The sequence below is a fragment of the Notothenia rossii genome (genome assembly GCF_949606895.1).
Source record: "Notothenia rossii genome assembly, chromosome: 11".
Lineage (NCBI taxonomy): Eukaryota > Metazoa > Chordata > Actinopteri > Perciformes > Nototheniidae > Notothenia > Notothenia rossii.
In genome coordinates, this window is record NC_136910.1 from 10,762,586 (window position 1) to 10,789,487 (window position 26,902).

The 26,902-nt window shown below is 39.8% G+C and overlaps 1 protein-coding gene across 1 annotated transcript in view; it reads left to right on the top strand.

The window, feature by feature from the left end:
* Positions 1 to 26,902, top strand: part of LOC307024403 (protocadherin-15-like) — a 169,955-nt gene that overhangs the window by 11,144 nt on the left and 131,909 nt on the right. The window contains exons 2-3 of the mRNA XM_079658474.1: positions 14,289 to 14,439; positions 26,776 to 26,790. Coding sequence (XP_079514600.1) covers positions 14,307 to 14,439; positions 26,776 to 26,790 — 148 coding nt within the window. The 5' untranslated portion in view covers positions 14,289 to 14,306. The remainder of the gene's footprint in view (positions 1 to 14,288; positions 14,440 to 26,775; positions 26,791 to 26,902) is intronic.

Consider the following 26,902-nt stretch of genomic DNA (forward strand, 5'->3'; position numbering starts at 1 on the left):
AAATGTAATGTGTTTAAATGTCTTGTTTTTCAGTCCAACACCATACAATATTCAGTTCAATTCGATATCAAATCGTGACCTCAGGAAAACTCAATATAAAAGTTAATAGAAAAACACATTTTCTTTGCAATTTTCACAATAATAATGACTTACTATGTCAAATTGATTGTTTTTCAGCTTTACAGCCCTTTTTTTAAGGTTTCTAACTATCTTTAAATATGTTCCAAGTCCTCTGACTGGGACTCCTTGTGAGATTTCTTGGAAGAAAAAATTGCACGACTGCGCATCAAGATAAATCCTAGGCAAGCAGCAAGATTTTACCCGGATCAGACTGCTATCTGAACAGTTTTGTCAGCTGTGTCGTGTCAAAGTAGGACAATATTGGCTTTGGTTTCATAGGGGTTTAAGAGATAAGGGCATAGTGGATTTGTTTCTCTTTTGAGGGCAGATATTTGATGTAGAAAAATACTTCCAGTCGATGTATGTCGATGAAAAGTGTGAGACTTGACGAAGAGGAACATGCTGACTGGACCGAGGCTAAAAAGGAAATTGAAAACTCTTCCCTCTTGATGTGTCACTTCTTCTCCATTTCCTCTTGTTCTTCGTCTTCTTTGCACTCTAGTTTCTCCCCTCTGTGTTACTCTTGCTCCCTTCCCAGGACATAAAACCACTACTGCTCAAAGAAAGTAAACTTTACGAGCAATTATTTTCCCTCCTTCATCAATTATTCTCCCAGTGTTTTCTCTCCTTTTCTATTCTTCAGTCCGCTCTTGTCATTAATATTTAACAAAGCTGTCAGTTTTGAAGTGTTTTGATGAGGGTGAGAGTTACTATTCCCCAAAAATACCCATGGACTTCTTGAAACAAGTTTAAATCAGAGAGGGATCAGTCTGGCTCTCAATACGTGTTTAGTTTCTCCCCCAAACTTTATTTGATGAAGCAACTTTGTGTAGCCAAATCATTAATGCCTGCATCCGTTGATTGATTTATTCACTCCAATATTGGTTTATGAATTCATGACTGAAGTTTTTTATTTGCCAGGCCTTTGCATGCCGACCAGTGCCCTCAGATCCTGGATCAGCTGATCTGCAGCCAAACTCAGGTGACAACATTTGAGTGGTGTTGGTAGCTGAGAGCAGTGTTTCAGGCCTGCATAGTCAAGGTGAGAATTACTTCACTTGGCTGACAGAAGCTGATTTTCTAGGTCTGATTATTTTTATGGAGGGAATTAACTAAAGATAGAGAGAACCGGTGCTGGACGATAATGGCAGGGTTTGATTCCTGTGCAGGCGCTTGAAAGGAGATTGCTTAAATGCCTTTAACCATCTGGCCAAATGGGAAATTGGTGTGAATGCTTGAAATTGCACAATAATGTATAATGGGAATAGGGGCAGTGAACATGTCGGAATCCACTTAATAGTTACAGGGGGAACTTGGGTGCATAATATCTTACGTGCGTAGCTGTTTGTGAAGCCGACAATTGAGCGGCCAAGCAAGGAGGCAGAACGTCCAAAATACAACCCGGTTTGAAATATGACAGTCTCAATCTGCTGCCCACGTGAACACAGTCACCACAAGGATCTCACATACTACCTGCCCAACAAGAAAACAGCACCTAAATACACACACAGACTATCAAGACACAGGTGAGGGGGGAGCAATTAGACACAGGTGGGGGGGGAGGAGACAACACAGGACACCAGGTGCACGCAATCCAGCAACATACATGGGGAAAGGGGAACACTTTTCAGAATAAAACCAGGAAACAGAGACAGACAAACTAGTTACATAAATTACATTTATTCCCATGCTTCCTGTGCAATGTTTTTAGTGCTATATTACCCGTAACGGAGGCCGACATCTATGGGCCCAGACTCAGAGATCACCTCCGTTACACTGTTCCACCCATCTTTTATCTGTTTAGGAATCATTGCGTTCACTTGTTCGTCTCTAGACGGTGTTAACATGGCCAACACCAACTGACAAGAAGCAACGATTAAAAACGTGTCCATTTGAAACAAATAACAGAAAACCTCTCTCCATTTTTCTCTAAATATTGTCACTATCTGTCAATGGTTTAATATTCAGATCCAATATCAATGCCATGCCCTGACATTTGCTTCTTACATCTATGAAATACATATACATCGGGTTTTTTTTAACTGTTCCTACAATTAGGTTAACCCTAAACAGACTGAAGTGTTTTAGTGGCGGTGGTGGCGAAGTCGATAGGGACTTGGCTTGGCAACTGGAAGGTCACCAGTTCAAGTGCAAGACCAAGTGCTACCGAGGGTGTCCTTGAGCAAGGCACCGTTCCCTACACTGCTCCCCGGGCGCCGTTCAAAAATGGCAGCACACTGCTCCTAACACTAGGATGGGTCAAATGCAGAGAAACAATTTCCCCACGGGGATTAATAAAGTATATCAAAATAAAAATAAATAAAAATTTAAACCAGTCAAGAAAAATGTCCATCAAGCCATCAATATTGGTATGGTAATTTTAATTTAGAACAAAAGAATAGGCCGAGCACAATGTTATGCTTGTATTACTCCCATCTCTTGTGGAAACATGAGTGAAAACTTGGGTGGAGGTAACATAACTCATTGTAATTTAACTGTAAGGGTCCTCACTAAGCCAACCCTGCAAATAGGCTGTAGATCTTCCCTTTCATAATGTCGGATATCTTATCGCTCGTGCATATCCGTGTGTGTCCTGTTTGAGCACAACAGTGACAGCTGACAGCTACTAGCTCACTCATTGTTAGCTGGAGTTTTTCCAGAAAAGAGTATCAGACAAAATGAAAATTGGAGCTGCCACGACATTAGAGGTGAAATCTACCGCACAAAATGAGATGTGAAATTTATTGCCATCCATACAATTATGTGACTGTGAAATAATGGAGGAGCGGAGAGGTGAAGGCTATCTGACTACTCAACCATGGTCACCAGTGGCAGCACAATCTGTCATAGTTAACACCTACTTACACCATGTTAACCGAAGGGCATGCCTCATTATTCACTGCCATGGCAACATGTGAATACACCCCTCCACTACCATCTCATATATGCCCTTACACATGCATGCATACTTCGCTCCATTGTGCCCTGTATTGAATATGTTCCTAATGTTGCGTCACCTGCTGACAGAGAGATGTGCTCAGGAAAGAGAACAGGAAATGAGTCGAACAGGGCTTAATGGTGGACAAGAAAAGCTCCTGAAAGCTTAACTGTGCTCCTGGTCCATTTCCTATAAAAGTGAGTGAAATGGAAAGTGTTCATGCATGTGTGGTGATTTACCAATTCACCTCAAATTGGTGTATAAATGGAAGTGTTTCTTGTAAATGTATGACTTGATATTGGTTTGGAAATCTGAGAGTTAACACTTTTCCCATTTCAATAATGATCCATCGTCAAACTCATCCTCACACCTGTTGTGAACTTCTTTATAGTTTGTCAAAGAAGAACTGAAAATGTGCCAAAACTTTAAATACAAAATTAGAAGGGCAAAGCTAAATGGTGCAGTGCATTTATTCTGCGCTTTTCCAGTTTTTTGCACACTTTTGCATAAATATGTCAGCCATTAATACAGAGATATTAACATTCACACACCCTGGCCATGCCATCAGGAGCACCTTGGGGTTAAGCATCTTTCCCAAAGATACATCAACATGTCGCCTCTTTCTCAGATATCTACCATTGAGCCAGCACCAAATGTTTCCTTTTCATTCCTTATTACATTTTTTTTAAAAGGTGAACGCTGATTGCTGGTATGGGACATGAATGCTAAACCTGTCCTTCAGTGTCAGAGGGGTGTGTGTGAAGACTGAAGTCAGGACTAGCACAGTCAGAGTGCTACCCCTCAAACACTCAACACAATGGAAGATAAATATTTCTCGTGCCTCTTCAAGTATTTCCTTTGGAGACACTTGAACGTTATTTTACATTTGTCATTTTCACAAGCCCTGATTTCCATATGATCTTCATTTTGATACCGAGTAAACCTCAAGTTCAATTATACTCCAAGTTTCCAAACTTACTCCATCTGTCCCTGCATTGTATTTCAAACTGAAACAGAATACGGCTGAAAGGGATTCATATGATTTAAAAGCCTTAAATGAAACTTATGATTTGACGAAGCAGACCCAGTGGACGAGTCTTCAAAGTGGAACGAATGCTGTTCAAGTTGTCCTAAGCTGACCCCCGCTCCCCCCACCCTCTTTGCTTATCTCTGTTCATTTAAGTATCTGTAGCTTTCACACTCTGGTTTTGAATTTGATTTCAATTATTTATTGCCGTGACAATTAAACAAAGCAATATTGTTGTGGCAGTTTTGACAAAGTTTCCAATAGAACAAAAACCTAGCTTTACACATCAATGCTTTTGAGGTCTCTCTTTCATATTAATGGCATCGTTTTAATGTTCCTCTTTCTTTTTAATTCTCATCAGACTGCTTTTCTATTTTTCTTTTCACAGACTTGCCCCGTGTTGCTCATATTGTTCATTTGTTTTTGGCAAAACTGATCGATACACTCATTTCCGCAGCCTGAATATATTTCTATTTTACCTTCTAAGCAATAACAGATTGATTACATTCGTAAAATAAGACTCCTTTGAGGCGGATGCGAGCAATTGCCACAAATTGCTTCATTTATTTGGCGAAGCACTTGAGGTAACCTAATTGCAACAAGTGTCAGTTGTGTTGACACGATCGTGTAGAAGCGTAATGCTGCCACTTTTGTATTCGGGCTTTAATGCTGATTTGAAGAGCAATTGAAAAATATTCAAATGATGACTCGAGTGCAATTGAACAACCTGGTAATGTAGAAGAAAAACAACCTGGAAATGAATGATGAGAGCAGATGATTGGAAATGAGGGACAGTTTTATGAGATGCAAGACGCCTAGATTTGATTTCAGGGGGTGTGAAGAAATCATGCTGCCATATAAACATTGAGCTGTGCTGGTCAACACTTACACAATTGTATTTCTTATTAAGACTATATTTTGATTTAATTTTATGTTCACTTTTGTAACTGTTTTTGGGCCATTTTGTTTGTGCCTTTGTCTGCTAGTTTGTCTTTGATTAAAGAAAAACTGCTGGACCAAATTTCATCCATCTTGATGAAAGAGTGCAGCTATAAGCCATTCAATTTAAATGTGGCACCGAATAACAAGGCCGATAGACACATAATGTTTTGTTAACATTGACAGACAGGGCATTTGTGGTGCGTTCAAAATGGGTTGGAATAATCAGATTTTTTTTTTTAACCTGCTCAATTTTGAGCAACAACTCAGGAACAGATATCAAAGTGTTTTTGTTACACTGAGCAATAAAATACAAATTATGTTTTTGTAGCATCCATGTTATTTACACAATCCAACTTGAAGCTCACTAAAGGAGAAAGTAAAACGTATCCACTCTGGAAATGGAACTATCTCTGGAACACTTGAATGCACCTTTGGTCTTGGTGAGATCTCAGCTTTGCCAGTGCATTTCTACTGTTTCATGCTTTTCTTCTTTAAGTATCTGTTTGTGGTTATCGAATTACAAGGACTCATTTGATGGACAAACTGTTTATACAGCTTTTCCAAATCACATTTTTGGCAGATGTATCTTAATTACCTGAGGAACTTGAACGCAGCACTGTCATCTTGTACAACTGCAAACCAGCTGAAAATATGTACACTTTCTTGGTATGATGTGTTGTGTGAGCTGGTCATGCTTTAATATCGTGTTTTCTTTATTAATAAGGAATATTTCTGTCTAGACCTGCTTTGTTTTTTCTCCATTAGTCTTTCTCTCACTGAAGAATTAATTAAAAATTATGAAATCCAGAACTTGAGCAGTAATACCTGAGGCTTTAAAAAAATGTATTTTATAATGAATGTTAATTTCTGATCCCTCTCTCCTTCTTCTTCCCACATATTTAATCCGCCTCTTCGTTTAAAATATTCTCTGTTAAACTCAGAAAATGGCCCTGGACATGTGTTGACAACCACACATTAGTTTGTGAGACTCATTACACATGTGAAGTAACGATAACAATACTTCAAACCTACTTAAAATATCTGTGAAATCCAGCAATGTGTTTAATTTCACCTCTCTGTGGGAGTTGAATCTGGAGATACCTATTCAAACATTTTGAAACCAGTTTATTGCCAGTGCTTCTTTTTCATTGCCCTGTCAATCACCAATTAAGTCACCACCCTTCTCTCACCCTCTTACTCTGTTCAGTGCTTGTGTGCAATTAGGGGGGTGTAGTGGTGTTTGATGCTGCCTCTTCAGACTCTCAGGTGCTCACTGTCTGTGTTGGCAGAACTGGACCAGCAAAGTGCCCCTCCATGAGCTTATTGGACAGCCTGGTCAACTCCAGTGTGTGTGTGTGTGCGCTCTCTAATTCTGCCAACTGTGGAATATTTTGTCTGTAATTAGCATGTTAAAAAAACAGTTCAAACTGGTCTGATGGCCATTCATAAAGAGAACTAAACCGCACATTACATGTTAGACTCTTTTATCCAAAGCGAATTATATACTCAATACTGTGGACAATCCCCACAGGAGCAATTTGGGGTGAAGTGTCTCAGGTACACAATGACATGCTGACTGCAGTGGGGGTTGAACCGGTGACCCCCTGATCCGAACACCAACGCACTAGCCCACTGCGCCACACGCCTCCCCACTTATAGTTTAATTACACAAAATGCAGATGTGCAGTGGTATGTGTATTTGCGGATGTTGCTGTTTACTCTAGCACCATCTGCTTGATTTTGAAGTGTTGTGAAGCTTTTTATCGTCACAACTGATGCTGAGCTTGACACTTGTCTGCTTCCTTGGCAAACTCTTGCCACCCGCTGGCATCTTCTGTGGTTCAAGGCATACTAAAAAAGAAACAGTGAGTGAAAGCAAATTGTTAAATAAGCATTGAGAACATTTGAATGGAGTAAATTACTGTTATATGAAGAAAATAAATGACACTTTCAATCTCGTATTTGTAAAGGAAACAACAATGTTCTGGATAGAGACATCCAGAAGATTTCAAAAATATTGAAAGTGCCGCCTAATGCTTCCAAATGTCATTTTTATTTGTTATTTCTCTTTCTGGTTGTTTTTCCCTTTTAACTCCCCCCTACAGTTAGTTCTGCTCAACTGACCCAGCCTGTTTTGATTATAAACAATTGTATAAAATAGACCATAATTAATTAATTAGGGTTCTGTCCTGAGGAGATTAAAACCATATGTAGTGCTATATTGTCCACCCTTAACATAGTCACCTCTGTGTTTAGCCTGTAAAGAAGCATGGCTCCATTACACCCTCCTGTAACCAGAGAGTCAGAGTTCACCCGCTCAGTATCCTGGCAAGACACCCTGGAGCAACACAATAAAACACACAGAGAGTCGGTCTGCATAAGGCTGGCAGCCATCTGCCTAAAATGAAAAAAGGGATGAAGAAATGTCTTGTTTTGGCAGCACGGGAGCTGTGAATGATGCCTTTCTGCGAATCAGACAGACACTGACAAACCAGATTTCAGTCAGACCGCGACACACACAAACACAAGCACATAAACACAAACACACACACACACACACGCACACACACACACACACACACAAACACAAGCACACAAACACAAACACACACACACATACTGGCACAACAGGCAAACAGACAGACTGACTGAAAAATAAACAGACAGATGTCGGCTATGACACTACAAGGGAAATATTTGTACTTGTCTTCTTCTCCTGCACCCATGCATACACAGCCGCTTGGAGTTACTGTAACAATGTCTCATCCGTCACATGCAATGACGGGAAGCTGATCACAAACACAGAGGAAGTGAGCAGCATGCCAACGTCTCTCACTCTCTCATTGTTTCGGGTTAAGTCTCCATTTTGTTACTTAGCTTCTTTATTTTGCTATTTTTAACACTCAGACACACGTTCTCTATCAATATCTCCTCTGTTTAACCCTCCTGTTGTCTTCGGGTCAAATCTGACTGATTTACTACTTTCATCAATCATAACTTATTTGTTTTACATTCGATTGCATTAAGGCTTTATGATATCCTTCACAGTAGACATTTGAACATATACAATTGCTGATCACCACTTGCATTGAATTTTGGATGATTTAGTCAACTTTGTAACACCCATGGTGTTCCTGGTCCGCCATAAAGAAAAGGAACTAGTAACCATCCGGATCAGATAAAACACACACACACACACACACACACACACACACACACACACACACACACACACACACACACACACACACACACACACACACACACACACACACACACACACACACACACACACACACACACACACACACACACACACACACACACACACACACACACACACACAGACACACAGACACACAGACACACACACTCTAGATGTGCCCAATCCCCCCATGTGAATCACACCTGGCAAACACAATACATGTTCAGTGTCTCTCCTTTGTATATTTACTGCAGTTGTTCATGTATACCAGTAGTCCGATACAATATGTACAGTTTGAAAGGGTGTTAAATGAAATTTGGTGATGATTAATGTTTTTTGTGTTAATGTAATAGCAGTTAAAACAGGACCTGTCAAATTTGACTGCGAACACCAAAGTAAGGGGGGGAAACGAAGACAATAGGAGGGTTAAAGGTTACCATGGTGTTGCCTTCCTTTGCAAAACCTCGCCTAATTTGAATTTCCTCTCTGGTGTCCTATACTTTCTTTCCCATCTCTTTCCTTCCTCATATTGCTCTTGATTCTCTGTTGTCCTACTCTCCATCCTCTCCTCACACTCGTTCTTCCCTCTTCTCATTTTCTCCCCCCCTGAGATAACTATACATCAATAGCAGGTTGTTGATGTTAAATAAGATCAACAGCCTTTTAACTGCAAGACATAATCTCTGTCTCCTTCCTTTTCTTGATTTGTCTGTCTGTCTTTCTCTGGTTCTCTGCGATAAAGTCTCATACCAGGGTTTTTCGTTTTGTATTTTTTTTTACCTTCTGCCCGTATATTCTCTTCTTCTCTATTCCCTTTCTCTGTTTCCACGTCATCTGTTATTCTCTCTATTACATTTCCTTTGCGTGGATGTCTCTGTGTCGGGTGTATTTCCTCTCCTCTCAGGAGGAATACAACTTTTTGAAGTTCCACCAGAGGAGACGCGCCTTCAGCCCTAATACGCTTCATCCTGGTTACTGACGCTTACAGCATGGCCTACTATTGTGTGACACAGTCCTTTGTGAACTTAACCGGGGAATTAAACATAAGGAGGCATCTCTGCCGGAAGCACAAACTTAGAATAAGGGTAGAAAATATGTTCGGATTGGGCGCAGTTCACAAAGGATGAAACTCTCCAATGAAAAAGTACTTTATTAATACATTAGATCTGTTTTTTTCTTATTCTTTTTTTTAATGATATGACGGTTTGCTGCCTGGTAACTGTGTTATGTGTAGTTAGTTTGGTTGTATTAAAAACATTTTGTTAAGAATGTTTTATTTAGGCTACTGCAACTGTCTGTATTACATCTTTAACTGCAGATGAGATTTGTATCTAATTAATAGACTAGTGACCTGTTAAGCATGCTTTAAAGCTATTAAGTGCAGCTTTTTTTCCCTAAAAACCGATGTATTTCATTTCATTTCTTTTTCATTTCAAACCTTTATTTAATCAGATTGGTCCTATTGAGATCATATATCTCTTTTTCAAGGGAGACCTGCAGCATATAGGTTGAAACATAAAACAATAAAGGACATCATACATTATATTTACAGGATACATTTACATAGTTATGTATAGACAAAAAAAAGAATCCCTTTCCCTTATGACCACTTAAGGTTTGTGGAGGTGTCAGAATCTATTTTTGGTGATTGCAAAGAGCTTCTAGGCCCAACATGGGTGTCTAGATGTTGAAAGGGCTTTGCAGCCTGTTCTCATTCCTATGTTGTCAAATACCACACAATGCCACACTCTCATGTGTCTGAAACTGAGACATATTATTCAGACTAAGAGTGAGTGAGCAGGTCTACTTTAGAGGAAACCTTACATTATGTGTCAGTATATATTCTCACAAAATCTAGCCATGTGTTAAGAGATGCTAGAGTTTGGCGAAGAAGTCTCTGCTAAGCTGGCTATGTCATTTGGTAATTCAGCTGTAGTTCTCTAAAGTACATTGTGTGACCTTCTGAACAAAAGTTACATATGGATGTCTGATATCTCAATCGTAAAAAGAAACTTTTATCCTATTCATCACTGTCTAAAATCAATCTGGCTTTGTGTTAGCTTGTGAAAGAAGTCTATACTGGGAAGCTTTCAGAACAGGAGAATACTTCATGGCCTCAAATGGAAGCAAAATCAAAGTCTATTTTGGATTTGCTGTCATTGTTTTGTCAAATTGGGGTCACTAGGTTTTGCAGCAATTAGAGCATGTTTTCACCAAGAGAGACACAGTGTTTGAAATGTATGTTAATGTTGTTATTTATTTTGTATTGTGATGCTTTGGCAACATTGTTTAATTTAACTTTCATGCCAATAAAGCCCCTTTGAATTGAATTGAATTGAATTGTGTTAGGCAACATGAAACAAACAAGGTTTTATTTGATCAAATTAAACTTGATGTCTTCGTCATTATGGGAAATGTAACAGTTACCAAGTATTGTTTCAAAGTTATATATTGAATTGTACTTGCAACATGGGAGATACCCAACACTCTCATTGCATAGTGGTATGCAGTATACTTTTGCAACTACATGGTTAATATTTACTCAATATATTCAGACACTCAGATATTAGAGATAATGTAACCAAGGATTGCATTATGTGGAAAAAAGAAGCCCACAAGACATTTCATCATATTGAGAAGGAAGAAAATGCTTCCTGGCGTTGTTCAATTGTTAATTACATAACAAATGTTCAAAGTTTGACATACTGTAATGTTACTCTGTTTTTTTGCTAATGCTTTCTTGCCAATAACACAAACGTTGGTCTGTGTAGTGACAAGTCGCCTGGAGGCTCAGTATCTTATTAAAATAGTTTACTAAACTCATCAACGAGGCTAAAATGACATCAGGGACTCAGAGAGGGTTTGAATTCACAAACAACGAGTATCCCTGGTGATTCATAAAAACCTGTGTGACCAAAAAAAACCACCATCTGCTTCTCTTCAGAGACACATTATCTCTACAATGTCAGAGGTATTATCTGTTTCCTCCGCAGGGCTTTCTCTGACACTCTGCTACATCTTGATCACCTGCACAGCATTACGCATAGATGGAAGTAACAAAGTTTAATATGCTCAACTCAATTTAGGTCCGATAAGAGCGGCACCGTGGCATTGTGAATCCAAAGTGTGCCCCTTAAACGAAGCTGCCCCCGGCCCCTCTGACTGCTGGATTACACCTCGGGGGTTTGGTGGAATACCACAATTACATTCTCCTTGTCAGCCAACTCCATCTCCATTCAGAGGGCAGGGCCATAGTAACTCTGTCACAGTAATCTCTGCCACGGGAACTTCAATCAGCTCTAATTAAACACATTTTGCATGACGGGGAGCCGTTAATGTTGTTGTGAGAGACTAAGAGCAGCTGAGTTTGCTCTCAGATAAGGTCCCAGTCAGGATAATCTGTTTTTGTAGAGCAAATAATATAGTCAGTGTTACCAGGAAGACTGAAACAAATGGCAGCAACAATTTGATTGGGTGACATTGTGCTGTGGCTGCAGAGATATAAAAGACAAGCTGTGCAGTGATGCTGTCAGCACCCCTTGTGATAAAGTGCTCAAAGAAATAGCAGCTGAACCTAAAAAGATAAAGGATTCAGGACATTCGACAAAAGAGAGGCAGACCTTGGCACTTTATTAAATTGTAGTTGTATCGTTATGTATTTAGTGGGCACTGTCCCGTCGGGATTGCTCTTTTTATTACTTGCGACTCCTCTGACGCTTGTATTGTTTCACCTTGTAAGTCTGTGTGTGTGTGTCATCATGGCACATCATTGAAATATACTTTAACTGGAACTGACACAGAGGAGCTTTTAAGCACTTTGTCCTGTGTGTCTGTGGAAAGATTTGTCAGCAGAATAGGATCGTAACCATGCTCTAAATTCTGATATAAGCATCTTGTCTTACTGTTTTTGGATACAATTAAGGTTGTGTCTAAATTTGCATACTTCTGTAGTTGCAGTAGTTATGCTATTTTGAGTGCCACCATTACTTTTATTGGGTTAATTCAACAATATGCAATGATTTACTCCTGCAAACAAAATCGTTGCTAGCTTGCTAACAGCAGCGATTGTCATGTCACGTGAGTAATCATATAGCAGCGTGCTTAAGAAAGTACCCAAAACAAACCACAGCTTGGAGCTATAGCAACCCATTCAATAGACCCAGAAATAAATGTAATTGATTAATCTATTGATTCATGTTCACCAACACGATTTTCCCATTTTTTTCGTGTCACAGAACGATCTTAAAAGCAATGTATTTATATTGGTAGTATGTTTCGTGCCTGCACCACGTCTTTTGTCCGGTCGGGTCTTGGAAGACCAGAAACTGTGTGGTTCATAAAAACATTTTCTTACTCAATATCAAGCCACGATTATTGTTTGTATTTTAAATTGTATAATGTCTGACTTTTCTTGCCGTCCGCGAGGAAAATAAATGGGGCCCCGAGCCTCAGAATACTGAAATCATTTTTTTTTAAATATTTTTTTCCTTATTTGTTATTATTTACATTTCTTTTCAAATCGTTCTGTGTGTCACGAAAAAAATGGAGAAATCGTGTTGGTGAACACGAATCAATAGATTAATTTCTTGACTATAACACGAAATGCCGTGAGACTGGGTCGATTTTAGTTATTTTAATTTTTATTGTGTAAAGTCTAAAATAACAGAAACACCCGTAGAAATGTAAGGATAAGAACTATTTTTTGCTCTTATTAGTTAGTGACTAATAGCTTTGGTTCCTAAACTATGATTGGACCATTGCTGTTCAGGGACACATTTTGGATAGCTAACGGTCAATTGCTCACAATAATGGTGCTGGATCAGTACACTGTAATACTTTATACTCATTTTGTAAACACAGTGCACTCAGTAGACCAATAAGGTGGTTGGTAACCCTAGAGGTTAAAGAAGCTAATTTGTACCCATGCGTTTAGTTCAAAGGCCAGACTGACTGCTATTAAGATTAATTTAGAGAATTGCAACCTACCACACATACACACCCACCTCGACAAACTCTTTGCTTTGAGTCTGTGCTGAAGAGCTAAATGGTGTTATGTCTTGCACGTCATCTCACTTTTTATGTTTGTGCCAGTGAGTAAGTGGGCAGTATTGATGCTAGATGGGTTCGAGATGCATTACCACAAAGCAATCAAAGACCAATTTACAGACACGTACGCATACAGACTCGGAAAATACAAAAAAATGAATCTTTAACTGAGAACTTCAAAGAAACTTATTTTCCCTTCAGCTGTACATGCTCTCTCAATAAAATGTAATTACTCTCAACCTAAGCACTCACTCACACACACACACACCACACACACACACACACACACACACACACACACACACACACACACACACACACACACACACACACACACACACACACACACACACACACACACACACACACATCAGCACTCTCTCTACAAGCATCCTGCAAATCGTCGAATGTATTATCAACTGTGTCAAATCCTCCGCTGAAAGATCTGAGATGTTGTTGCCACCGCTGGCATTTTACATTGCACCAAATATTTCCATCTCTATCATCATCCCCAGGTTTCTCTATTTCCCTGTGTGACTGCAATACCTGCGAAACGATCATTAACTCTGATGCACGAGCACAAAGTTTGATCAAAGATTTGAGATTGGTGACTTGAATTGCACCTATAAAAATGAATAATGGATGCCATCTGCGCTTTAGATTGTGCGGGTATCTCACCTTGGGGATGTAATGGAGTGCCCCGTCAATATAGATAGAAAGAATATTTTTAATTCATCGCTTACTTCTGTTCGAGGGTTGGGCTGTGAACAAGCAGTTCTGCTACTTCAAACTCTGTATTTCTGCTGCTGTTTCTCTCAGTGGCAGATGTCATATTTTGAGCATTTTAATGCATGCTTCCAACTCGCTGTTCACTGAAAGCCAGAGCACAGGTGGCCTTTCCTGAAAAGGAAGTAGCTGCAAATTACTGCTTTCAATGTTGCATGCTGCTCAACCAAAAATGAGGTGAGTGATTGTGACTGACCTGTGTTTATGTGCTCCTCTCTCTGCAGCAGGATGTTTGGTGAAGCATGGTGGTGAAGATGGTTAGAACACACTTAATGGGGCCACTGTCATGGGGCCGGGTCAAATGGCCGAGCATAATGGGAACAGGAGTCCTTTATCTGCTGCTGCTATCAACCTGTCTCGGACAAGACACGGAAGGTAAAAGCATCCTTTACCCTCCCACTCCTTATCCATCTATTATTCCGTCACTCTCGTTGTCAGTCAGTCTTTCTGTCTTTGTCTTCATCTTTTCTCCCTGTCTGATAATTGAGAGTCTAAATCCAGTCCGCTCAGCAGGGATTTCATATCAGGGTTGGGCTCATGGTTTTTATTTTTTTTTACTTCAGGCTTATCTTGGGGAGTAAGCAGATCTCTGCCAGTTTCTGTGTGGAAGATTTTCCTGATTCGTTATTGATCCTCTGATGATTGGCGTTTTGTTAAGAGAGCCACAACATTATTCGTCAAAGGGTATTAAGCAGTATATTCAGTTCTACATCTTCGAATATAATTTACTAAAGTCATTTTTGTATTTAATTGACCCTAACAGCTTCTGGCTTACTACTGTTTATGTTTCAACAACTATCGGCCATTTCATTTGATACAGACATCTACAGTATGTCCCCATGAGAACACATTTTATTTACTTTTGTGAGGCAATTACTTTTTGTACAGTAACAGTCAAAATGTAACTTTTGGAAGTGAGCAAACACATCGAAACTAATGCAACTCATATCAGCAGTAGCTATACATTAAGTCTATACAAATAATTAAATGTTAATATGCTAACAAGCTCAACTTAAACAAAGTAAACATTATACTTAACCTCAGCATGTTTATGTACTGTATTATAGTCCGCCTATTAGCAGATGTTTATACATCCTGTTTCCAGACAAACTAATACATAAAATAAAGTCATATCCACTCATTTCACAATGTAAGAATAATATAAAATACTTATGATAATACCAATAGTTATTGAAAAAAAAAAATGCCAGGTATATTTTAACACCCATGTTCCTGTTACTGAACTGAGGCAAGGTACAGTAAGAAATGAAGTCATGGGAGAGTTCAGCATAATACGCTCTTGAATTCCTACTCAATTTGTCTGAATATTAATATTCCATTTAACTTTTAGTCCTAAGCGATTTGTCTGGTTGACATTTAGCTGACAGGATTCTGCAGCCAAAGTTAAATGTCTGAGTGTACATCTCTCTGCAGAGGAAGAAGTGGAGCCTGGGCATCAAGTGTGTAAATGTAGGTTTTTTTTGTGAGTTCGGTGAAGTTCACAACTCTCAAAGTCCCTTCAATTAAAATCTCCCATGACCCTCCTTTCTCTCCTCTTTTCTGCTCATCGTACACGTCAACCTGCATTAAAAACCACCTGTGCAACCGTTCCCTAAACAGGGTGTCAAAACAAGTTTGCAATTCTTTTTTCGCCAGCACAACAAGAATAGTGAGTTTTAATGAGCCTGGAATTTTCAGGTTGACAGACAATATGTTGCTCAGTTTGTATCCCCTCATGACATGAGTGTGTTTTTAATGAGCTCCATTCCCAGGAGGAGCGGTTGATTTTAGCTGTTTGGACCCATGCATGACAAGAATCCTGGTATGTTTTAATTAGCCGGGGTCCAAATGTACAGTACGAGACTATATTTATCCACTTTTTGGTTCCCCCAGTGACAAGGATACCAGTTTATTTTTAATGTGGGTGAGACACCACACAATGTGTCAAATGCGGCGGCTTTTGGGCTGAAAGTCTAAAAGCTCCAAACCCATAACTTGTACTTAATTACAGTAAAATCATGACATCTTAATGCTCATTGCTGCAATTTGACTTGTAGCGCACAAGCGGCTTACTCTATTGTTTTTTGGAGTCAAATCTGACATTACTTGCTCTAAATTGAGCAGAACTGTAAACTCTCTGCTCTGGTGAAATCCTCCACTTGACATGACTGTGATTATAAATTAATTTGAAGCCTGCCGGGTGTAGGCGGTGTTTTCCTGGTTGTTTTAATTGAATGTGACTTATCTGCGAATACGACAAGACACAACAGAAGGCATGAAAAGAGTTATGCTGGAGCTGGTGTTTATTGAGTGTGATGATGTGCCTAGGTCTCTGTGTTTGTGCTGCTGTGAATGTATTTCTGTGCACCTGTGTCATGGGGACAATTAAACGGTGCTGCTTTCTGTGGTATTAAGCCTGTAATTATGTGAGACAACAATATCCCCTGCCAAAGTTCAACAACAGCACATTACTGTATTAGCCAGATGTATTACCTGATAGCTCCTGTCTCAGCATACTGTAGATTCTCATGCCAGTCACATTTTTGTAAAAGGACTTACTACATTTAAATGACCGTACATAGCATGACCCTCTCCCATACTGATTCCTGACTATCCCTTCACTACAGAGTGTCACTTCAAATTAATTCATACTCACAGCCATAGAGACCTTTGCATGTAAAGAGAGGGTATAAATAGAAAGGTAAATTGTGGGGCACACTCTCCACCATCTAGAAAGAGCAGTAAACAGCTTTCACTATATAAACAGACAGCATGCTTTTTTAAGAGTATGTTGCGGATTGTTTAAGACCATGTCTGAAACAATGAGCATATTGAATACATTTCCTACCTCATGAATAGTTTACAAAGCCTTTTTAAGGAAATGTTTAAGTTTACATCCTTGTTTGCTTACCAGCTGGTCACCTCGTTGACTGCCTTTTTATTATTTATTTACGGATATCAGTATGAATGCGGAATACTTTGGAAACGGGGGAATCTTTTGGTTTTAAAAGCATTCTGGTTTCCAATGTTGGTCCATGTAGTATTGACCAATCAGAGTTGCAATCTATGCGGAGAGCAAAAGAAGCAGAACATATTGTCAAAAATATAATCTCCAAGCCCGGCAGCTCACATGTGACAACAATTTAGCTTTTCATTAGCAAGGCTTATTGGCTATTTGTTAAAAAAAACCTGTTGAAATAGTCCCTCGGCTCCAACTTCATTTGTATGTCTCAGTTTGTCTATACCCACTGTAAAAACAATATGTCTAGGTAGAGACATTCTTCGCCCAGATATCCATTATCCGGATATGCCATGGATTCAAAGATTGGCTACATTTCTGAGTACCGGAGAACAATATGTAAATGAAACAGCATCCCTTTAAGGGTCATACTGTCCTCCCCCAACACCAGGCCGAGGGTTTGTAGTGGTGCTGTCAGCGGCGTGGAAATTACATTTGCAAATTGAAGATGGACACTAGTGCTGTCTCAAGCAATCCCCAAACTATTTGTGTAACTGGTTTGGACAGTTGTAATTGCATACTGCTGCTGGAAAACAGGCACTTGAGAGGAACACAGAGAGAGGAAATAAATATGTGTTAGTGCAACTGCTTGTGAGCGAGAGACCAAAAGCAAGCAAGTGTTACGATTCAATTACAAATGCCCTCGACGAAAATATGTTGATTCATATTGGTGGATATAGCTCCTATTTTGAGTTTTGTACTGTATGATTGACTGATGATCAGTTTTGATTTTCAGTCGGCAGTCAGAGCTTATAGGAGCAGCCGATAAGACAACCTTCACCCCCAAAAAACACAAAAAGAAAAGCATATATCATCAACTATCCCTGAACGTTGTCACATGCCAATTTGGTGGACATTGCCCTATCCTGAACCCTCCCAAGAAAAAAACTTTAGGGTACCTTTATTTTGTTTTGATAAAACAAGTTTAGTTTATACAAAAGGATTTCACCTTTACTTTAGTTATTTTAATCACATACAGCGTTATTAAAAAGTATTAAAGGTTTGTTCAAAACCAAAGTATTGTTTATGGTCTAGCAAGTCAACCCATATGCTTGACTTGTCCAGCTATTACCACATGGTACTAGACAAAATAATACTTTCCCCCACACCAATATGGACTAACTTTTCACCTTTTATACAGTATACCACCTGCTGATATCTAGACGATTTATCGAACTTGGAAGTGAGTTCAGGAGGTTTGTTGTTGTTCTTCTGAAGACCTAACAATATTTCATCCCTCTCAACCCCCATATAAAGGCAGAATAATGCATGTTCAATCAAATGCAGTCAGACGCATGCAAGAGATAATACCCCTGTGAAGCCTATCATTTTATGTATGTGACAAAGTGTCCGCCCAATATATGACTGTGTGATGGAGGAGGACATGTATATATTCTCATGACAAATATGGTACTTTGCTAATGTCAATGGTGCCAGTGTGTTGGGCTTGCAATGCAGATTTATGGCATATTTTGTGCATGTCTCAGCAAGTGTGAGGGCGGCAGTGTGAGGATGTGAGTGGAGTTGAAGTTTTCAAGGTGATTTTAATATTTATCACCGCTTTCCTTTGTTGTTAGATATTTCAGTGAACAACTCTGCCATCCCTGCTCATTTCAGCCCTTCCTTCTAGCTTTGTCACTTTCTTCTCCTTTTTCTGGTCGACCATTTCTTTCTATCATCCCCTTTCATCTCCTTGTTGTAACCTCATATCTAAAGCAGAGAAGTATTTCTCTAGATTGGTATTTCTTTAGTTTGTGAACTCTTCCCCTCTCTACCTGTACTTTGCCTTACTCTCAATGCCACTCTCCATCGCTATATATTGCTTTTAAAATACTGCAGCTTATATTTTGCCTATAGTCAATAACAGAGACTCTGTCCTTGACACACACTTATAGCTCCTATATATCACTTTAGAGAACTTCAGTCAGTATTGGAATACCTACTGATGAAGTGGTTTTTATTAAAATACTTCAGATAAAGGTCAAATGATGAGAAGAATCGGGGTAAACATCATACAAAACAGAACAGAATAAAAACACAAACAACAATTGCATTTAAAGAAATAATACATTTGTTTTATCAAGCGCTTTTACAGGTGCCCAAAGACCCCTTAAAGAGATCCAAATAAATATATAAAATCAAATTAAAATCCAGCTACTAAAACAACGTTTAACATACCAGCAATCACACATTAAATGCCAATCTGAAAAAGGTGAGTTTGGTCAGTGTTTTAGAGGTTGGGAATTCAAGATATGTCTAGCCTTGATCTGCATTAACAAAATGAAAATCTTGAAAACACTTATTATATCTGACTTATAAGCTTGTTTCACCTTAACAGAAAAGTTCAAATGAAAATGAGTGTGTTTCTCATTGCCTGTTGGAACCATGACTTGTATTCAGCCAGCACCTCTGTGCAACAGTTACAACATGTCATCATTCAGTGATGATACTGCTCTGTGTGCAGACTGTTTAAACATGGCAACCTAATTGAGATTTGGAAAGCTAAACACATGCACATTGCCTTGCTTTTTCTTTTCAAGTTTCAACACGAGTTGAGCAAAGGATAAACCAGTTAGCTTTAGAGGTTTATTTTTCAATGTAATAATAGGCAAAGCTATCTGTTTCCCCCTGCCTCCATTCACCGTGCGACGCTAGCCTCAATACATCCTGAATTAAGGCCCTCTCTTAAAGATAACCTGTGTAGTTTTTCCATCAGCACATTTTTAGGATTGCATCTTGGAGAATATTTTCTCACATATCACAGTGTCTTCAAACCATTGCTTAAAGTTGTCTAGGTAATTTATCAGGGTTCCTTCGGAGCAAAGATCTTCTCATCTCTTTCCTAGAAAGAAAGCAAATAAACGCATTACCCGAAATGTCCAACTTTCCCTTTTGAAATGTTTTTTTGATCCTCATCTTTTTTTACAGCAGATCTCAAATCCAGGCTTTGCTTACAGAAAACCATGTCCCAGGCAACCATGAGAGCATTTGGGGTTACTGGAGGGATGTTTTTGTATTTCCACCACATGTTTCGAGAATAACTAAAGCCTTTTTACCACTACTGCTGTCAGCCGTGTTCAACCCCTTCCCGGTCGGCACAGGGCTGACTTACTGAGACAGAGAGAGAGAGAAGGACAGAGTCAGGATAATGGATAAGCCAGCACAGTGACAAAGTGGTGATCCCTACAGCATGTGTGTGTATGTGTGTCCTTGTGTGTGTGCAAGCGGTTCTACAATCCGTTTTCTCCAGAGATACATCAATCAAACGCAAGGTCACACTGTGTCTCTTCGACAGTCCTTTCCTTTTACTCCTCTCTTCACAACCATCCATCCATCCATCCATCCTCGCTTCTTTTAGTATCTCCTCAACCTCTCCTCCACTTCTATTTCTTCTCTGTCCCTTGAAAAGTCTCCCCACACCTCTTCAATGTTGTGCCCTCTGTGCCTCCTCTGCCCTCCATGGATGAATGGATCGGACGGATAGATGAATGGGTGATGGATGAATGGCTGGCCGGTTTGGTAGCGGAGGGAAGACGGAGAGGGATCGGACCCGAGGGAGAGGCGCAGATCGGTGTACCTGCTGAAGCAAGCTTTAAAAGGACATGACACATGAGAACTTTTAGAGGAAAAGCACACTTTTTGCGCTCTTCATGCTCCTATATTTCAAACCTTTGACTACCCATCTGTCAATCCTCATGTCTGAGGATTGCGAAAGTATATATTTAAAGCGCAATTACGTTGCTAAACTTTCAAGTACCTGCATAGGCTGAAATGCATTAAGTAATACAAAAAGGAAGTTACTATCACTGCTTCTTGTTTTTAACATTTTAATTTACATGTTTTAATCATTTTATTTTAATTTCTAAATTATCTCAAAGGAGCGTTTCGCATCATAATTAAGTTATGTAGAAAAGGCCCAATTTGTAATGAACTTACAAACCCTGTTCCACACTATTAATAGCTACATGCCCACTCTTATTTTTAAATATTAGGTCACTGTTACACCATAAATCCTCATTAATTTGTATTCTGTGCATACTGTATGTTGAGAACTGTCAAAAACACATCATTTCTGCAGATTTGACTGAATTGTATTTTAAAAGCTTTTTTCTAAAATGACATCTCAATTGGAAATCCTATAAATGGCAGACTCTTCCATCTCCCAACCATCAATTTTACTTCAGGGTTGCTTAGCAGACTAGACAGTTTCATCATAACATGTTTACATTTCTTGAGTGTGCCACATCCAAACTCTGTGGCCATCAGTCAACAGTGGAACCTTTCTGTCCTCTAAAGACAGACATCTTTCTTCTAAAATCTAATCAACACAGATGTCTCACAAGACGAGAACTTCCTTTGTTTCATTATTCCAGCATCATTTGGAGTTTACCAGCACTGGGTTTTCCTATTCACAGTCAAGACTCCAGGCAAGGTAGCCAAGCGACTATTTAACAGATGGCAACAAGTAGGAAGCAGTCAAGTACAAATTCAACTTTAAATGAGCACAACCTTTTTTAACAACATGGCACAGTAAAAAAAACATTACATTTCCCTTGTTAGACACTTTTATCCAAAGCGACTTCAGTCCTCTGGGCAATCCCCTCAGGAGCCATTTGGGGGGAAGTGTCTTGCCCAGGGACACAACGACATGCTGACTGCAGTGGGACTCAAACTTGCTATCCTCCTCTGATTCGAAGATGAGCGCACTAATCCACTGAGCCACAGCCACAGCCTCCCTTATAAAGCAATAAAACGTATTTTGTAAAATACTTTCAAGCCTGGAATTCGAAAGTTAGCAGCCACTTATTCTTATAGTTTTTTTCCCATTTCCAGGCTCAGCTACGCTAACTAGGCTTAAGCCTCATATTTATTTTGAAAAGACATAGTCAAAGGGGCTTTGATCTTCTCTCTAAGGAAGACAGTCAATACTTCTCCAAAGTGCAGAACTTTTGCTTTAAGGTTGTTTGTTGTCCTTGACTACAATAGCAACATCATTCAACCCATTCCCCACTGGATAACAAAGAAGAATAAGTAACAATACAATCTTTAGAGGACCACCTGCTACTTTTAATCTTCTGTGAAGTGGGCCCAACAGTGCATCTTTCACTGGCCTAACCCGAAACATCACCAGTCAATTATTTCAGTGGAAGCTGGCCAGTGCTATGGCTCCGATGCCTGTGGTATTCTTCTTCACTGTCACTTGGAAAGAAAGCATCCGCAGCTTGCCAATACTTTCTGCTGGTCCATGTCGACTTACTTTGTGCCATGGAGTTAACCTCTGCAGACACTCGGCTGCTCTTTATCCTTGAGTTTTATGAACTGCTGCCATAATTAGTATTCGGATTCCTCTCCAAGTATGTGCTAATTTCCCAAGGCACTTTATTTTCCCACAATGTTCCACTGCTATGCTTAACATGTGTTCCCTCCAAATAATTCATGTAAATTGATTCTTTAAAAACACTTTCTTGGAGTCTGGTAGTAAAGTAGACATCCATAGTGAACAGTTTTATTTAGATTTAAATCAATCAAATGTTGTATTTGGGGAGTCACACCTTGGAGTTGGATAAATAGATCAATATTCTCGTCATATCCATCAGTTGTGCTAGCTAATGCTAGCTTAGCATATAGAAATAAGGGGAAACAGGTAATCCGGCTCAGCCCCAAGCCTGGCTTTAGGCTTACTTATTAAAACATCCATTTGTTTTGTTAAAGGTCCCATGACATGGCAATTTCTACTGATCATAATTCCATTGTTGAGGTCTAATAGAATAGATTTACATTGTTCAATGTTCCAAACTCACATTGGTTTCTCATACAGCATCTCTGTATAGTATGTGTATTCACTCTCTGTCCTACATGGCTTGTTGGAGCTCCTGCCCCCCCCCCCCTCCCTATGAGCCCACTGTGCTCTGATTGGTCAGCTCACCCTCTCTGTTCTGATGAGTCCACCACCGTTACAGCTGGACATCAGTGTTTATGTGTTACAATGGCGTTAGCAACCAGAAAATGACACCAGTAATGACAAACAGATGAGAATGCTGCGTGGGGTCTGGGTGCCATGTTGGCGGGACGTTGCGGGGCTCGCTAACGCGCTCTTTGAGGCTTGAGGAGCGGCCAGTGTGAGCTGGATTACTGGTATCGTTTCCTGGTTGCTGCGTGGGGTCTGCGAGACAGCGAGACATCGCATAACTCAGCCTGAGCACACAGTTCGCACACAGTTCGCCGCACACTCACAGCCTGAGAAAAGATAAGGCTGAGTGAGTGTGTGTGTATGAGGAGCTCTACGGATTGGTCCATTTGGTCGTCGTTATGTCACCGTGACCCGGAAGAAAAAAATTGAAAAAGAAAATCTCCAACAAGGCGTTCTGGGGCAGCATAGACAGGTATTTTCTGTGTTAGAGTTTTACTCGCTACAGGGTGTACTTTGAGGGTTTGTGACTTTGCAGACCGTTTACATGCAGAAAAAGCTACATAACACACAAGGGGACGGGTAATAAGCAGAAAAGCATGACATGGGACCTTTAAATCTGTACAAAAACCTTATATAAATTAAAATAATGTGTTTTATTTAGAGTCTGAATGAATGTCGAACTTTACTGATGTGACAATAACAAAATATTAAAGCCAATATTGATGCCTTTATTCTCGGCAGCTTTTCTTTGCAGTTACTCATTCAACAATTGACACGCAGTCAGCATTTTCCATGTGCCTCATTGACTCCTCATGTATATTTGATGGTAACTCTAGCGTGTGTGAGCACAGACACGAGAACAGGCTCAATTGTGTAAAATGGCGTTAACATTCACATGGAGCTGTGTCGTGAAGGGACGGTTCCTAAGCAGCATGCCTGAGTGTGTGTCATGGTGATATAGTTGCTAAGCTGCGTGCGTCTTTGTGTACTAAACAACAATATAGGTTTTCATCAAGCCCCTTTTTGACTCGGGTGATTGCTGCATTCACATTCACTTCCTTCCCTCTTCTTTCTTTGTCAACCTTTTCCTAATGGGGACTGTTTTTCCTGCCGCCCTTGGCAACCCGTACCTGCTTTAGCACACCTGCCAAATTTAGATGGAGATAATTTGAATAATAAATAAGGGAGATATTGATTGAAAGCCTCCAGGTTGAAATTAAAAGGCATTGGGTTGATGATAAATGTGAAAAGACGAATGCTTTTCTCATTGACTGCACTTGATATTGTCTGAACAGAGAGGTCTATTTCAAAGCCTTTTCTTTTTTATAAATATGGTCGACACCTTGAACGCTCAACCATTCATTCCCATCACACAGCTCTCCATAGAGCTTTTCATCAGCTTGACAACCTTGCATTAGATAGATGTATTCACTTTCTCATGCACAAAGTCATTTCAGTGATTATTTTATTACAGAAACTTTGAAAGAGGAGAACGGAACAAAATGTGTGTGTGCTTACAAGTACATATCAATGAGGAAGAAATGCATGAGAAAAATGTTGAGGGTGAGCATGAGTGGAGACTTAAGGAGGATAAGTACCGGCATACAGGAGAACACTAACTATAGGGGCCCTATTATTGGATGTCTCATACAAACAAGGGCACGCTTGTGAGGAAATGTGCCTGTGACCTATGTGGAAGGAGATCCTGAGTGACACCATCCTGATTTTCCTTATACTATGTATTTGATTTCAAACACCTATACTGGCAAACACATGGAAGCAGTTTTTTTTAATCGAGATTTAACTTGAAAGAGGTGACAACGATTTGCTTCAAATGAATCCCAGACAGTTACAAATTAGACTTTAAATGAGCCTTACCTATTCATTCTGGGTGTACAGATTTAAAAAGGTTTATCTCATTTCAATTTGAAATCTCATGGTGTTCATCTGTCAGTTTAGGTTAACACCCAGACTGTTTACTGTGTCATCCCATTTCATTCTTATCATGTGAGGGGGAAAGCAGACTGACAGGTAGAGGGAAGGAGGCAGATGAGAAGAGACAGAGGAGGGAAGAAACCGAGAGGTGAAAGAGAGACAGAGATGCCCCATAGAGAACAAATGGCTGCTTAGTAATAAATGAGGAGCATCAGCTTACACTGAAGGATAAAAAGGCAGTCAAGCAGGGGATACACATCTGTCATCTGCTGTTCACACACACACAAACACACATACACACACCCACAGGCCAGCTGGCAGAGTCTGATGTAACTAGTGATTATTGTTCCATGCCTCGTGGATCTTTCTGCATTGCTAACCGGAGATGCACCCATAGAAAATCCCTAAAAGGGTAACGGGTAGAATTCTCGCTCACATCACAGAGACCTTGGATGGTGGACGAAGGCAAAAGCAATCATGCCGTGTATGTGGCTGGAAAGATAATGAGGGTGCACATTGGTCAGGGCACCTGTACAGAGATGTGGAACTAAAGGGACAGCATGGACCTCATGACCATTGAGCTTAAATAATAAAATACTTCAACCCGCTGGAGAGAATTCAGTTAGCAGATGGCAAACAATTGTCATTTTGGTCATCATCATGTCGCTGCTGGGAAATCCTGTCAAGGAATTTGAGTATGTTTGGATCTTATACTATTGCACAGAAAATACAATCCAGTCTCTCAAAGAATAGTTTTCATACAATACAAACAACCTCTTGCTCTTTGAAACAAATTGTCTGTTGTGTATCTGTTGGTCAAAAACATGTATTTTTGGTGCACATTTAAAGTTTATGGAAGCGTTTTGCATTGGAGATAAGGCTGAGTAGAAACACCAAATGTAAAGTAGCATGCTAGCTAACAGGTAAGCAAGGACACAAACTGGTTATGAATTGGCAGGATCATGGGCATTGTTTTTGTTCTAGTTGTTTGACTAAAACTATGAATGTTTTATATATATATGTCATATTTGCTATATTTGCAACACATCATCACATATCATAGATGTGCACACAACACATGCATGTTTGTACAAGTACCTTCCTTGGTTTGAGGATCATTTTTCACCGGTTGGCTAAGAAAGCAATCGTTTGAAAAATTACAAAACCAATCGTTTTTCTTCTAATAGGATGAGCTCATTATGAACCCTTGGACAGTTTAATCTGTATTTGGGAACGCTAATATACTGTCTCCCATAGCAAGAAACAAGACACGACACCAATGAATCCTGAGATAATCTATGACGTCACACAGTTGTAATGTTTAATCGTGGAGAGGAAGGGAGACAGAGTGAGGGAAAGTGTGATTATTGTGCCTTGAAGTCTATTTTGGAGGTGAGCAGATATCTGTCTTCCAGACGCCCTGTGGGATTTCCCCCTCAGCTATCCTCGAGAGCTGTACAATAACTTTGCCCAGTGTGGTGAATGAGGGTGTTCTTGTACTTTTCCGTTTTCTGGCAGAGAGATAAAGAAGCATCCTCGAATGTTGTTCTCCCCCTCTGAATGAGACCATTTCAGGGCCTTCAGCTTGGGTTATAGTAGTACAGGTTGGCTGTGGATGCAGGTGGGAAAGCTTCAAGAGATAAGCACATTAACATTTGTATACTGCACCTGCAAACATGCACACCTCACAGCACATTTCTTATTCACTTGTGCATTATTTCGTCAAAATGTTTTGCTCTACTCTAATGGATAATTCTTCTCTTTCATGATTTTCTCCCCTTCTTCCTGTCGTTGTTTCCTTCCTCATCTTCTTCTCTCCTTCCTGGTGGGATTTCTCAAACTGCAGACTGGCAGTATGAGGGTAAGAACTATCTCCTCTCTCTCCTTCTGCTAACTGTGTGTTCAGTCACTGTGCTGCTTTATTAACCCCCGCTCACCCCGCAGAGATGGCTCTAGAAGGCTTCTGCTGTCGT